The 13377-nt window shown below is 36.5% G+C and overlaps 1 protein-coding gene across 4 annotated transcripts in view; it reads left to right on the top strand.

Moving 5' to 3' along the window:
• The window catches only part of LOC124554749 (band 7 protein AGAP004871-like), a 273498-nt gene that overhangs the window by 245424 nt on the left and 14697 nt on the right, over nt 1-13377 (top strand). For 3 of the 4 annotated variants that reach the window (XM_047128398.1, XM_047128397.1, XM_047128395.1), the window contains 2 exons: nt 7330-7485; nt 11536-11633. In XM_047128398.1, coding sequence (XP_046984354.1) covers nt 7330-7485; nt 11536-11633 — 254 coding nt within the window. Of the gene's footprint in view, nt 1-7329; nt 7486-9923; nt 10022-11535; nt 11634-13377 lie in introns of all 4 variants that reach the window. The other variant, XM_047128396.1, reaches the window with a different exon arrangement.

The raw sequence follows: 13377 nt of genomic DNA, 5'->3' as shown, positions 1-13377 counted from the left end.
ATTGGACTATGACTAGATTAGTTCTTGTAACCTACTGGACTTGGTGGAAGGGCTGGTGGAAGATTGATGAGGTAATAAGCTTTTCCTTAGCATGAAAGAAAATTAAGCATTGTTGAATACATGCCCATATGTGTATCTGAAATCGCTGCTATCAAGGAGGAGAATTCAGATGGCACAAAATATACAAACCTCTTGTGACTTGTTATAGAATGTGCCCTGGATTGGGTGGTTGCCCGTGTGGCAGATTAAAACTGTCGCCGGATGAGAATTTTGTCTTCCATTGGGCACCGTTCACCAGATGACAAGTGTAACATTCATAAAAACATTGTGGTTTCTGAATACTGCCACCAGCAGTATACGCTCGAAATGTTTACATTGACACAGACTGTAAATTGCAGCAGTGGTGAGGAAAAGAAGATTCTGCATCATGGTTGCTGACAGATTTCGGAGGAAGGTATGTTCAACAATACAGAAATAATTAGGGATAAGATGGTTTATGGACATGCTATAGATCATTGCTTACATAATATATGTAAAGGTGATGCATCTTTACTACATCTTCTCTGCTGAGTAATATAGACTCACTTAAGACTGGGACTGGGAAGAGCATTTGCTCAAACACAACACTGACAACATTTGGGATTTAAAAATGTGCCAGAAATGTCAACCAAGGTGAGAAGAGTTGCACATGATGAGGAATAGGAAGAGAAAACAGCAAGAGGTTCAGAATGCTAATGATCCCAGATCTCGGTTTTAGTAGGTTTCTTGCATCTATTTAGGAAGTAAGAGAGCACTTACAAATTGCTGTAAAACAAACTTTCATCAATATAAAAGGTGTAGCATCTGCGCTGTAAAAGTAAGACATTTAAAATGTAGATAATAAAATTAAAATCACGAACTGTTGACATATCAATGAAAAGCTCTTGTGTTTTGAGCTGGGTGGCAGTGTCAAAATACTGTAACACTTTGTAGAGTGCCATACTGATAATCTTCTGGTGAAGAAGATGATAAATAAGACAGTCTGTGAATTGAATTGTTGCATTATTTTAACAGTGTCATCCAAGAGGTTTTGTCAGTAGGATATGTTAGGAAAGTCTACATTCACAGTTGACATTTTGGTTAACATGACATTAGTTCAAGAGGGAATATAGGATATAAGGATTGCAGATTGGTTGATCTCTCTGAAGGATAAATCATTTGTCATAACAAATTTGACTGGTGAATGTGTTAAATGTCAGAAGGAGGCAAGTATTTTCATTAAAAAAGTTAATTCCATTATTAATTTTATAGCTATATTTTTAATGTTTCATTAACTGACATTGCTTTATATAATTCTTATGGTATCATTTCTTTCCTTAAAGGTGTATTTTCAAAAAGACATGTGATATTTGTACTGTGAGCTATATGGATACTGATTAAATTAGTTCACTCTTTCTTAGTTTTTTGTCATTATATGATACCGCAGCTTATTATTAATGAAGTAGCAGAAGTTTTCTAAAGCTGTAGAGTATTTGAAATGATCAGTTTGCAAATCTGGAAACCAATGGACTTGTGACAGTAACAATATTGAAACTTCTTGGCAGATTAAAACTGTGTGCCGGATTGAGACTCGAACTTGGGACCTTTGCATTTCGCGGGCAAGTTATCTACCGTCTGAGCTACCCAAGCATGACTCACGCCCCATCCTCACAGCTTTACTTCTGCCAGTATCTCGTCTCCTACCTTCCAAACTTTTGCAAGCGTTATACGTGTAAAACTTTCTGGCAGATTAAAACTGTGTGCCGGACCAAGACTCGAGTTTGGGACCTTTGCCTTTCGCGGGTGAGTGCTCTACCAACTGAGCTACCCAAGCACGACTTACGCCCTGTCCTCATAGCACGAGAGCTTCTGTAAAGTTTGGAAGGTAGGAGACAAGATACTGGCAGAAGCAAAGCTGTGAGGACAGGGCGTGAGTCATGCTTGGGTAGCTCAGATGGTAGAGCACTTGCCTGTGAAAGGCAAAGGTCCCGAGTTCAAGTATCGGTCCGACACACAGTTTTAATCTGCCAGGAAGTTTCATATCAGTGCACATTCCGTTGCAGAGTGAAAATCTCATTCTGGAACAATATTGAAGCATACATAGAATTTCTACATCAAATTTTGTCCGTGACAAACCACAGAGATTTCCAGCATCTAGTATCCCATATTATATAATACGTCAAATTCACAAGTAACCATCCAGATTTAGGTTTCCCACGATTTCCCTAAACTGCTTCAGACAAGTGGCCAGAATGGGTCCTTTGAAATGCCACATCTGATTTATTTCTCTATTTTTGAATCATTCAGAGCTTGGGCTCTATCTCTAATGCCTTGATGCTGATGAGATGAAAAACCCTAACCTTCTTCCTATCTTTTATTGCACACTCTCACAAAATCGACAAAACTGCAAACACCCCTCTCTTGTGTGTTTTCAACTTTTTGTGTTAATCCAAACTTATGTTGATCTATCTCATCAGAGTAAGTAACTCAGTACTATTCAACAATCCAATAGCTGAATTCGAGTAGCACTATAGTTCCTTAGCATCAAAGTCCTAGATTATTTTTTTCAGTTATGAAGGAAATATCCAGTAAGAAAAGCAGTGCAAACCTGATGCAGAATATGTACGTTCTGTCAATAGTACCCAGGCTCTCTGTTCAAAGTGTCTTGCAATTTCTTTTTTGTGTTTGTGCTAAATCAAACAGCCATTATTTTTTCTGAGGGCTTGCAGCTCTGCTGTATGCTTAACTTACGATGACATCCTCTTTGATAAAATATTCTAGAGGTAAAATAGACCCTATTCAGATTTCTGGGTGGGGACTACTGAGGAGGGTGTTGTCATCAGGAAAAACAAAACTGGCATTCTATGGATTACTGTGTGGAATGTCCGATCCTTTAATTGGGCAGGATGAACAAGACTTTTGGTCAGGTGAGTACAGGGCTATAAACACAAAATCAAATCTAGGAGTAGGTCTAATAATGAATGAGAAAATAGGAATGTGTGTAAGCTACTATTAACAGCATAGTAAATGTATTATCATAGCCAAGATAGACACAAAGCCAACAAACACCACAGCAGTACAAATTTTTATGCCCACTACCTCTGCAGATGATAAAGAGTTTGAAAATAGTGTACAATAAGATAAAAGAGACTGTGCAGATAGTTTAGAGAGATGAAAATTTGTGGTGGGGGACTGGAATTTGATAGTAAGAAAAGAAAGAAAAGGAAAAATACTAGAAGAGTATAAAGTGGGAGAAAGGAATTAAAGAGGAAGCCACCTGGTAAAATTTTGCACACAGCATAATTCAGTCATCACTAACACTTGGTATAAGAATCGTTAAGGAAGGCTTAATATCTGGAAGAGACCTGGAGACACTGAAATATTGCACATTGACTATACACTGAAGTGACAAAAGTCATGGGATACCTCCTAATATCATGTTGGGCCTCCTTTTGCCTAGAATAGTGCAGCAACTTAACATGGCATGGACTCAACAAGTCATTGGAATTCCCATGCAGAAATATTGAGTCGTGCTGCCTCTGTAGGCATCCACAATTGAGAAAGCGTTGCCAGTGCAGGATTTTGTGCGCAAACATGTTCTCTCAATTATTTCCCATAAATGTTCAATGGAATTCATGTCAAATGATCTGCATGGCCAAATAATTTGTTCAAATTGTCCATAATGTTTTTCAAACCAATTGAAAACAATTGTGGCCTGGTGACGTGGCACATTGTTGTTTGAGAACATGAAGTCCGTGAATGGCTGCAAATGGTCTTCATATAACTGAACAAAACCCATTTCTAGTCAATGACGTGTTCAGCTGAACCAGTGGACACAGTCCATTCCATGTAAACCCAGCCCACACCATTATGGAGCCACCACCAGCTTGCATAGTGTCTTGGTGACTAATTGGGTACATGGGGTCTGTGCCACATTTGGAATCTATCATCAGTTCTTACCAACTGAAACTGGACTCGTCTGACTAGGCCACAGTTTTTCAGTCATCTAGGGTGCAACCAACATGGTTACAAGCCCAGGAGAGGCAGTCTAGGCCACATCATGATTTTAGCAAAGGCACTCACTTCGGTCGTCTGCTGCCATAATTCGTTAATGCCAAACTTCGCAGCACACTCGTAACTGATATGTTTGTCCTACATCCCACATTTATTTCTCTGGTTATTTCATACAGTGTTGGCTATGCATTGGACTGACAACCCTATGCAAACACCACCGCTGTTCTTGGTCGTTAAGTGAAGGCCATCATCCACTGTGTTGTCTGTGGTGAAAAGTAGTGACTGAAATTTGGTATTCTCAGTACACTGTGGATTACAGAATATTGAATTCCCTAATGATATCCAAAGTGGAATATCCCATGTGTTTAGCTCCACCTACCATTCTGTATTCAAAGTCTGTTAATTCCCTTCGTGTTGACAATATACTGCCATCTGTGTATGTGCATATCACTATCCCATGACTTTTGTCACCTCAGTGTATAATATTAAGCCAGAGAGTTTGGACCCAGATTTTGAACTGTAAGACATTTACAGGAGCAGATGTGGACTCTTACCATAATTTATTGGTTACAAGCTGTAGATTAAAACAGAAGAAACTGCTAGTAGGAAGGAAAGTAAGGAGATGGGACGTGGATAAGTTAAAAGAATGAGAGGTGGTTTAGAGTTTCAGAGGGAGCATTAGGCAATTATTGACTGAAACAAGGAAAGGAATACAGAAGAAGATGAATGGGTAACTTAGAGAGATGAAATAGTGGAGGCAGGAGAGGATTAAGTAGTTAAAAAACATGGAATTGTATCACTGAACAGAACAGTAGTTACTGAATTTAACTGATGAAAGGATATAATACAAAAATGCAGCAAATGAAGCAAGAAAAGGGGAATAGAAATATTTAAAAACATGAGACTGACTAGAAATGCAAAATGGCTAAGCAGGAATGAGTAGAGGACAAATGTAAAGATATAGAAGCATATATAATTAGGGGAAAGATACATACTCTACAGGGAAATTAACGAGACATTTGAAGGAAAGAAAAGCAACTCTATGAACATCAAGAGCTCAAGTGGAAAATCAGTTCTAAGCTAAGAAGCTGAAAGGTGGAAAGAGTTTATAGAAGGGCTGTACAAGGGAAATGTACTTAAAGGCATTTTATAGAATGAGAAGAAGACATACATGAAGGTGAGATAGGAGATATGACACTGCAAGAAGAATTTGACAGAGTCATAACTACTGATACCCTTTGGAGAACCAGCCATAACAAACTATTCCACCTGGTATTCAAGATGTATGAGAAGTGTGTGATGCCCTCAGACATTCAAGAAGAATGAAATAATTCTAATTCCAAAGAAAGCAGGTGCTGCAGGTGTGAATATTACCAAAATATCAGTTTAGTAAGTCGTGGTTGCAAAATACTAACTACAGTTATTTACAGAAGAATGGAAATATGGTAGAAGCCAGTCTTGGGGAAGGTTAGTTTGGGTTCCAAAGAAATATAGGAACATGTGAGACAGTACTTGACCCTTTGAGTTCTCTTAAAAGGAAAGGCAAACCTCCATTTCTAGCGTTTTTAGATTTGGGAAAGCTTTTAACAATGTCGACTGGAATACACCCTTTGAAAATTTGAAGGTATCAGGGGTAAAATACAGTGAGCAAATGCTTATATAAAACTTATACAGAAACCAGACAGCAGTCACAAAGGGCAAGAGGCATGAAAGGTTAGCAGTGGTTGAGAAGGGAGTGAGAGAGGATTGTAGCCTATCCCCAATGCTGTTCAATTGCTACATTGAGCAACAAAAGAAAAATTTGGAAAAGGAATTAAAGTTTACGGAAAAGAAATGAAAACTTTGAGGTTTTCTGACAACATTGTAATTCTATATGAAGATGGTATCTGTTCTTTCTGCCATGAGTAATGAGTATAGTGGGCAGGGGCACTACAAATGTAGTGTGTGGACAGTAAGTTGGGAATGTGGATCTCACGAGGAGCATGCCAGAGATAAGTCCCTGCAGTCGCACTATCCTCTGTGTCCTCAGTGGCTCAGGTGGATCTGCCATGTAAGCAGGAGATCCTAGGCTTCAGTCCCGGTCAGTGCACACATTTTCAACTGTCCCTGTTGATATTTATCAATACCTATAAGCAGCTAAAGGTCTGGATTTCATTGTAATTACATTGTAATTCTGTCAGAGATGGCAGTGAAGTTGGAAGGGTAGTTGAATGGAATGGACAGTGTCTCTACGGGAGGGTATGAGATGAATACCAACAAAAGTAAAAAGGGTAATGGAATGTAGTCAGATTAAATCAGATGATACTGAGGGAATTGGATTAGGAAATGTGACACTAAAAGTAGTAGATGGGTTTTCCTATGTGAGTAGTAAAATAACTGATGATGGCTGAAGCAGAGAGGATGTAAAATGTAGACTGGCAGTGACAAGAAATGCATTTCTGAAGAAGAGAAATTTGTTAACATCTATTATAGACTAAGTGTTAGGAAGTATTTTTCTGAAGGTATTTGTCTGGCGTGTAGTCTTGTATGGAAGTGAAACATGGACAATAAACAATTTACACAAGGAGAGAATAGAAGCTTTTGACATGTGGTGCTACATATGAATGCTGAAGATTAGATTGTAAATAGTGTAGCCAATGAGGAGCTACTGAATATAATTGATGAGGAAAAAAATTGTGGCACAATTTGACTAAAAGAAGGGATCTATTGTAGGATACATCTTAACACACCAAGGGATCACCAATGTAAGATTGGAGGGAAGTGTGTGGGATAAAACTGTAGAGGGAAACCAAAAGATGAATAGATGAATACAGTAAGCTGGTTCAAAACGATGTATGTTGCAGTAGCTATTTGCAGATGAAGAGGATTTCACAGAACAGAGCACTGTGGAGAGCTGCATCAAACCAGTCTTTGGACTGAAGATGATGATGACAACAATGACGATGGCAACAAAAACATCTAAATCAAATTTTGGTGACTCTTCTGTAACAACACACTTTCATAATCTTCCAGTGATATCAGTAGTGTTGATGGTGCATTAATTATCTATAGTTTTCCAGTTGTGTTACTCTCATAGAATTTTCTAAGTTAAGTGGTAGTATAAACTGTTCTTTTATATTTAATTTCTTAAATGAAGTAAGAAGTCACCACTGTCTTCAAATTTTTTACAAATTGTTCATGGAACTAAAGTTTACTGTTTCCTACAGTGTACTGAATAAGAATATTGTAAATAAACTAAGGTTGACAGATTATTTTCATTTAGATAACAAAGGGTTATGAATGCTCTTAAATTTTTAGGTGGTCCAGGAGTACGAACGCGCTGTTATCTTCCGCTTAGGGAGACTTCGTAAGGGGGGAGCCCGTGGTCCGGGAATTTTTTTTGTCTTACCATGCATTGATACGTACTGCAAAGTAGATCTACGGACTGTTTCATTTGATGTTCCTCCACAAGAGGTATGTTAAATATAGAGCTAACAAATAATAGTATTTATAAGGAAAGCTAATGTGAGCAAAGTAAGTAGCATAACGCAGTGTATGTCTGTAGTTAAGATGAAGTCTGATACTCTGTATTTCGATTTGGTGCTGATATGGTCCCATTTCCCTAGTTATTCAGAGCAGGAGTGATTTCTATAAACAAAATTTTCAGTATTTTTCAGGGATGTTGGCTGAGTGTTGTTGTAAAACCAGCTCATAGTCTCTGGTGGTTTGTTCCTGAGAAACTACATTTTTAAATATTTTAAATGAGCTACCTTTCTGTATGGCTATACAACACTTGTTTCATAGTTCACACTAAACCATATTTGCTTCAGTTCAATTAGTACTTTTGTACTTCTCAGTTGCTGCAAGCAAAACCTTTGCACACTGTCCCTATCTGACCATTCTCGTTCAGATGTTCATATTTATCTGTGAATCACTTGAAGTGGATTCGAATTGTAGTTCCTTATTTAGCCACAGAGCTTTCTTCACTCGTCCTTGTCCAACTGTGCTAGTGTTCTGTCTTGAATGGCCTCAGTTAGATGTTAACCTCCAGATACCCCTGAGCGTTCCTCCTCCTGCCCCTTCCCCCAACTCCCACTCTGCAGGTCCCAATACAGCACATCCCTGAAATGAGAGCTCAGGAAAAACTGCAATTCATTGGCTTTCTCCCAATGATTGGACATTTCATACTGGCTACTGTATCTTTTTTCATAAAGATTATGTGAATAATAGAATGAGTAACTAATTGCTGTTAATTTTTATATATGTTTTCACATGTTAAATATTTGTGTTGAATATATCATTGATGAAAATTATGTCAGTGTAAATCAAAACCATATCTTTTTCATGAGGGTTACAATAACATTTTTTGTCTTCAAGATGTGAACATTTTACTATATGAGTGATCAGTATATACATTCTTCCAGTTGCTTTGAGGCTGTGGCTGTAGCTGTTAGTTGTGTATAGGATGGTCGTACAGAAAGATATAGGTGTTCATTCTTGCTGCGTGCTATACGAGATTGGAATAATAGAGAATTGTGAAGGTGGTTCGATGAACCCTCTGCCAGGCACTTAAATGTGATTTGCAGAGTATCCATGTAGATGTAGACATAGATGTAGATGGTCTTTTGTCATTGCAATATTTGAAATAATACTGAAAAAATAGGGAGACTGTTTACTGTAAACAGGTTTTTTTTTTTAAGATAATTGTGATTTCTATACCATTAAAAGAACTTCTGCTGCTGAAACTGAAACCTATACAAATACTTTTTCTTTGCATTGTTGGTGCTGTACTGCAGTAATATCAATTTCTGCAGCCATACCAAATATTGTTAGTAGCCGCAACACTTTTTTAGATTTCAGGCCCTGATGATGGTATATGAGATATTGTTTTATTCACATCAAAAGTTGTCATACTTAAGCATTGTCTTTTGCCTATTTCTCCAACTTTTTAAAATTTTTTGTTGTGAATTTTTGCTGTTGTATGTGCTACTTTTGGAGTAATTCAGTTCTGAATTGACCTTAGTTAATTGTGTTATTAGATTAAATTATGAAACGAGAGGGACACATATGTTAAGCATTATGTTTAATCAGAACTGTACTGCAGAGCTAATGCTACCATTCCTGGAGGTACATTTACACAAAAGCTAATTACACAATAATATGAAAATATCAGCCAAGTGCTTTTTGCTACAGCTTGGAAATGGGGAACAGGAAGGTTCACGGAAAATTTTAAAATGTAAGAGAAAACAACATGAGAATAAAATATTCTTTTTAAATACAGTGTATGGAGGAGGGGGTATACATATGTAATACATGGCAGCAAACTGTGTTTTATCGCCACTAACGATGTATCTTCATCTCATGAAAATTAACTGCCCACATATGCATAATTCTCCTGAATAATGAGAGCAGTTTTTGGCATCCACCTTGCATAGAAATTGAAATTTACCATGAATCTTAAAATGAAAAATGAAGTTCATTGGAAGATAAAAGGAAATGGCTACCAATTTCACCTTTCCTTTTTAAATTATTCAGCTTCATATTTATATTGTATATGCTATAGACAAGATTGATTGCACTGTAGGAAGTTACTTACAATTAGTGTCAGGCAGTAATGTATGAACACATTCTTCACTTGATTTCAAAAACTGAAGAGGGAAAGGAATGTTCAGTATGAGACAGAGTAGTTTAAAGCATCTCTCTACCATCCTTTTCATGTCTTACCCATACCTCACCCCCCCCCTCCCTCCCCCCCTCCTCGCCCTCTCTCTCTCTCTCTCTCTCTCTCTCTCTCTCTCTCTCTCTCTCTCTCTCTCTCTCTCTCTATCCACCCCTTTTTTTTCACTTTTCTCTGTTTGTTGTGGGTGGTTTTCCCCCCTTCCAGAAGATGCTATTATAGAAATGGATTTCAGGTGCTGTCACGTGACTCAGTCACAGTCAATGTAGATGCTGTTGTATTCTACCGTGTCAGCAGTCCAACAATGGCCACCAACAATGTTGAAGATTACAGGTATCCTTAGGAAAGCATCTTGGAACACATTTACTGTGAATTATTATATATTTGATCAACTCATTTTTAATAGCTACATTAATGCTTTTTAAGCTTCTTTAGTTTATTTTTGGTTGCATAATTTTGTATTTACAATCAGATTGATCTAAAGATCACACCAGGTGTCACTTCTACTATGACACTATGTTTCTTCTGTAGTTTGAAGCCTGTAGTCACTGATTTGTTTGCATCACAGCCTAAGCCTGGGAATCATCAGCATTTTGGCATGCATACTTTTCAGTTGGTATTTAAATTCTTGTCAGCACTGGTAAATGATACAGTATTTTGGTTTGTGATGAGGCTTTCATGACACATTCCTCACGGTGCTCATGCATGTGTGCACACCTTTTAAGTTGTGTAAGAATATATACAGATAGGGCTGTGGGGGATGAGTATTTTCGTGCGCAAATTTTTAATATTGCATCAGATGAAGGGGGTTCATATAGAGACACTAAAAAAAAGATATGGAGAAATTATAGCTTCAATTTTAGGTTAGAATTTATGACTGCACTAGAGATTTCTGAATCTTTCATTCCAAACAGAAATTTTAGGGGAAGAATGTAACATAAATTGTTATCAGAAATTCTTACCAAATTAGAAGACATTAAGGAATTGTATGGCATCTTTATTACAAAAGTGCCTAAGTTCTGTGAATACATCAGTTCATGGAATAAGTTGTAGTATCATTGCCCTTGCCACTATTGAAAATGAACAAAGAAGGTGCTTTTGTTCTATGAAAACACATTTTTCTGAACTAATTCTATGCAGCAGCTGTCATACAAGTAAGGTAGAAGTGTATGACAGAGTGTAATATATTTGCTATCATTTACTACAATGAGTGTAGGGAATATACAACATATAATTTGGAATCTAGTTTGTTTTAGTGTTGTTCTATGGAATGTAGATCACACCTATTCTTAAACTGTAGGTAACAATTAATGGAAGTATTTTTATGCACCCATACTTCTACCCTCTTTTATATTTACAGAAACTATTAAATGGCCTGCTGAACTTAGTTGTATTAGCATGTGTAAAAGGACGAAAGGACGGATTAGCACCTTAAGTTGAAATTACATTTAACAAAATTAAATTGAACTGGTACTATGGATTGAAACCAATCCAGATGCAAGTCATGGATTCATTTTCTGCATAATAACTACAATTACATTTCAGATAATTAACTGATGATTTGTTATGCAAAATAGCTTAAATGTTTATTAAAAATAATTTTTATACCATGTGTACATATGTGTGCATGAGCGAAAACTATGAAAAATTTTTGCTGTTAAGATCATCTGTCTTCATAGATAATTATAAAATTAAGTTACTTGTTTAACCTTCACTGCCACAAAAAATCATCACACAGCTGTTTGATATTTACATGTAAATATAAATGTTCAGGTTATGTTTGCTTGCTTTGCATGTTATATGCTCATGTAGTATATCTTGTAATATTCTCAAAAATGTGGGTTCAGGCACTCACCAGGGATTCAGTGACTGTCACAGTGGATGCTGTCGTCTATTATAGAGTAAATGATCCTTTGAATGCCATCGTCTCAGTTAACAATTACAGGTGAGTGCCTAAAACCTATGGAAAGAGAGTACTGTGCTGAATTTAACTTCTTGTTGTTTTTGTTGTTGTTGTTGTTGTTGTTTTGGTCTTCAGTCTGGAGACACGTTTGGCTATAGTGATTTTTGATTATGAATGCTCTCAAGATATTTCTGCATGAAACTAGAAAGTGTAGAACTTTCGATGTTTAATATTCATGCACTGTGTGTTTTAGGAGTACAAGCATGCTTTTTAAACCTTTTAACTTAATAAATCAAAGTTCACATAAAAATGTTGTTGATCGGAGTGGCATTAAAATATGATAAACATTTGACAGTAGTTTAGCAAAAAGTCAGATTTTTCTGGGAAAAGACTATGAAGTTTTCCAACTGTTAAATTTATGGGATGTATGTGTAAAGTCTGTTATCAAGATAAATTCTAGTATATCTCAAGGACTGCTCCTATGTGAAGAAACATTAGTACAACTCTAAAATTTATTTCCAGTGATTGATTTCTTTTCTTTGTCAGTTTTTACTTAAAAGTACATTGCAACAAACTGAGACTGAATAGTGACCACTTCCTGGAAAACATTACATATAGCCTGGGACATCTGTTATGTAGTAATGATCATATTTGGTGCTGAACAGGGAACATTTTTTCTCATGTGTCACAAACCAAGGTCGACTGTACATTCAATCCATTTTAGTGGCACATGAAAGTACTCCAAGAGGACAGTACACCCAGATAATTGATTAAAGCAATAACAGAGGTGACATGGTATTAGTGTGAACATTAGCTAGAGTGTGTGCATTGTTAAATGTAGTGTAATGTACAGTATGTTTGTTTTTGATAGAATTTATAAAATCTGTGAATGTATTATTTTGAGAACATCAAAATATGTGGGAACAAAAATGCATGAGATAGCACCCTGAGTCAAAGAATTATACAAGATACTCTGGTAAATCTTCGATATTACATTACTGGTTGCACACAACATAGTTGTTATATATGTCTTACGTTTAATAGTTTGAGTAGTGTAGGTGAAATATAAAAACACTGTAAGTAATGCCTAGCGATAATATCAGAGAAACTATTTTTCATGTTCACACAGCTATTAACCACCAGGAAATCAGATCAATTCTTTTATCAGCTGCAAGACATGAGATGCAAGTGCAAATTATTAAGTTAATTGGTAACCTACTTCTGCCATAATAATTGACAAATTTAACTGCTCCCTGACTGCAAACATCTTTCTAACAGCCGGAACTAAATGTTTACAATTGTATTTCTGGAAAAAGATTACGTAAATGCACTATTGGACTACTGACACAGTTGTCTTCTGAAAGTGTAAGGCAAGATTTTAGACAATATACCTTATATAACCAGTTTTTTAACTACTTAACCTAGATCAACTTATTTGGGTTTCTGCAGATACAGTAGAATGATCCCTGCTCATATGAGATATGGTATGAACAATGAGAAATTAACTTTGGACATATGAGAGGTGAGTGTGATATTCATGTGACACTGCTGAGAATAAAAAAGGAAAAAAAAAACTGCTTACCAAACAGAAAAGCTTAAATTTTTGTGACTGTTGTACAGTATCTCTGTTTGTGTTCTATTTCTGAGGAGCATAGATATGGCCATTATTTTTTCAAATTGTACATTAATTATGTCTCAACTGTTCTTATACACTGCAAGTATCATTGTACAGGTTGATTCCATAATGCTATTGGAAACTTTCAGGGATAATGGAGAAGAGTAAATT

The sequence above is a fragment of the Schistocerca americana genome, chromosome X (assembly GCF_021461395.2).
Source record: "Schistocerca americana isolate TAMUIC-IGC-003095 chromosome X, iqSchAmer2.1, whole genome shotgun sequence".
NCBI classification, from domain to species: Eukaryota; Metazoa; Arthropoda; class Insecta; order Orthoptera; family Acrididae; genus Schistocerca; species Schistocerca americana.
Note: the sequence above shows the minus strand (reverse complement) of the source record. Positions and strands in the feature narration are given on the sequence as shown.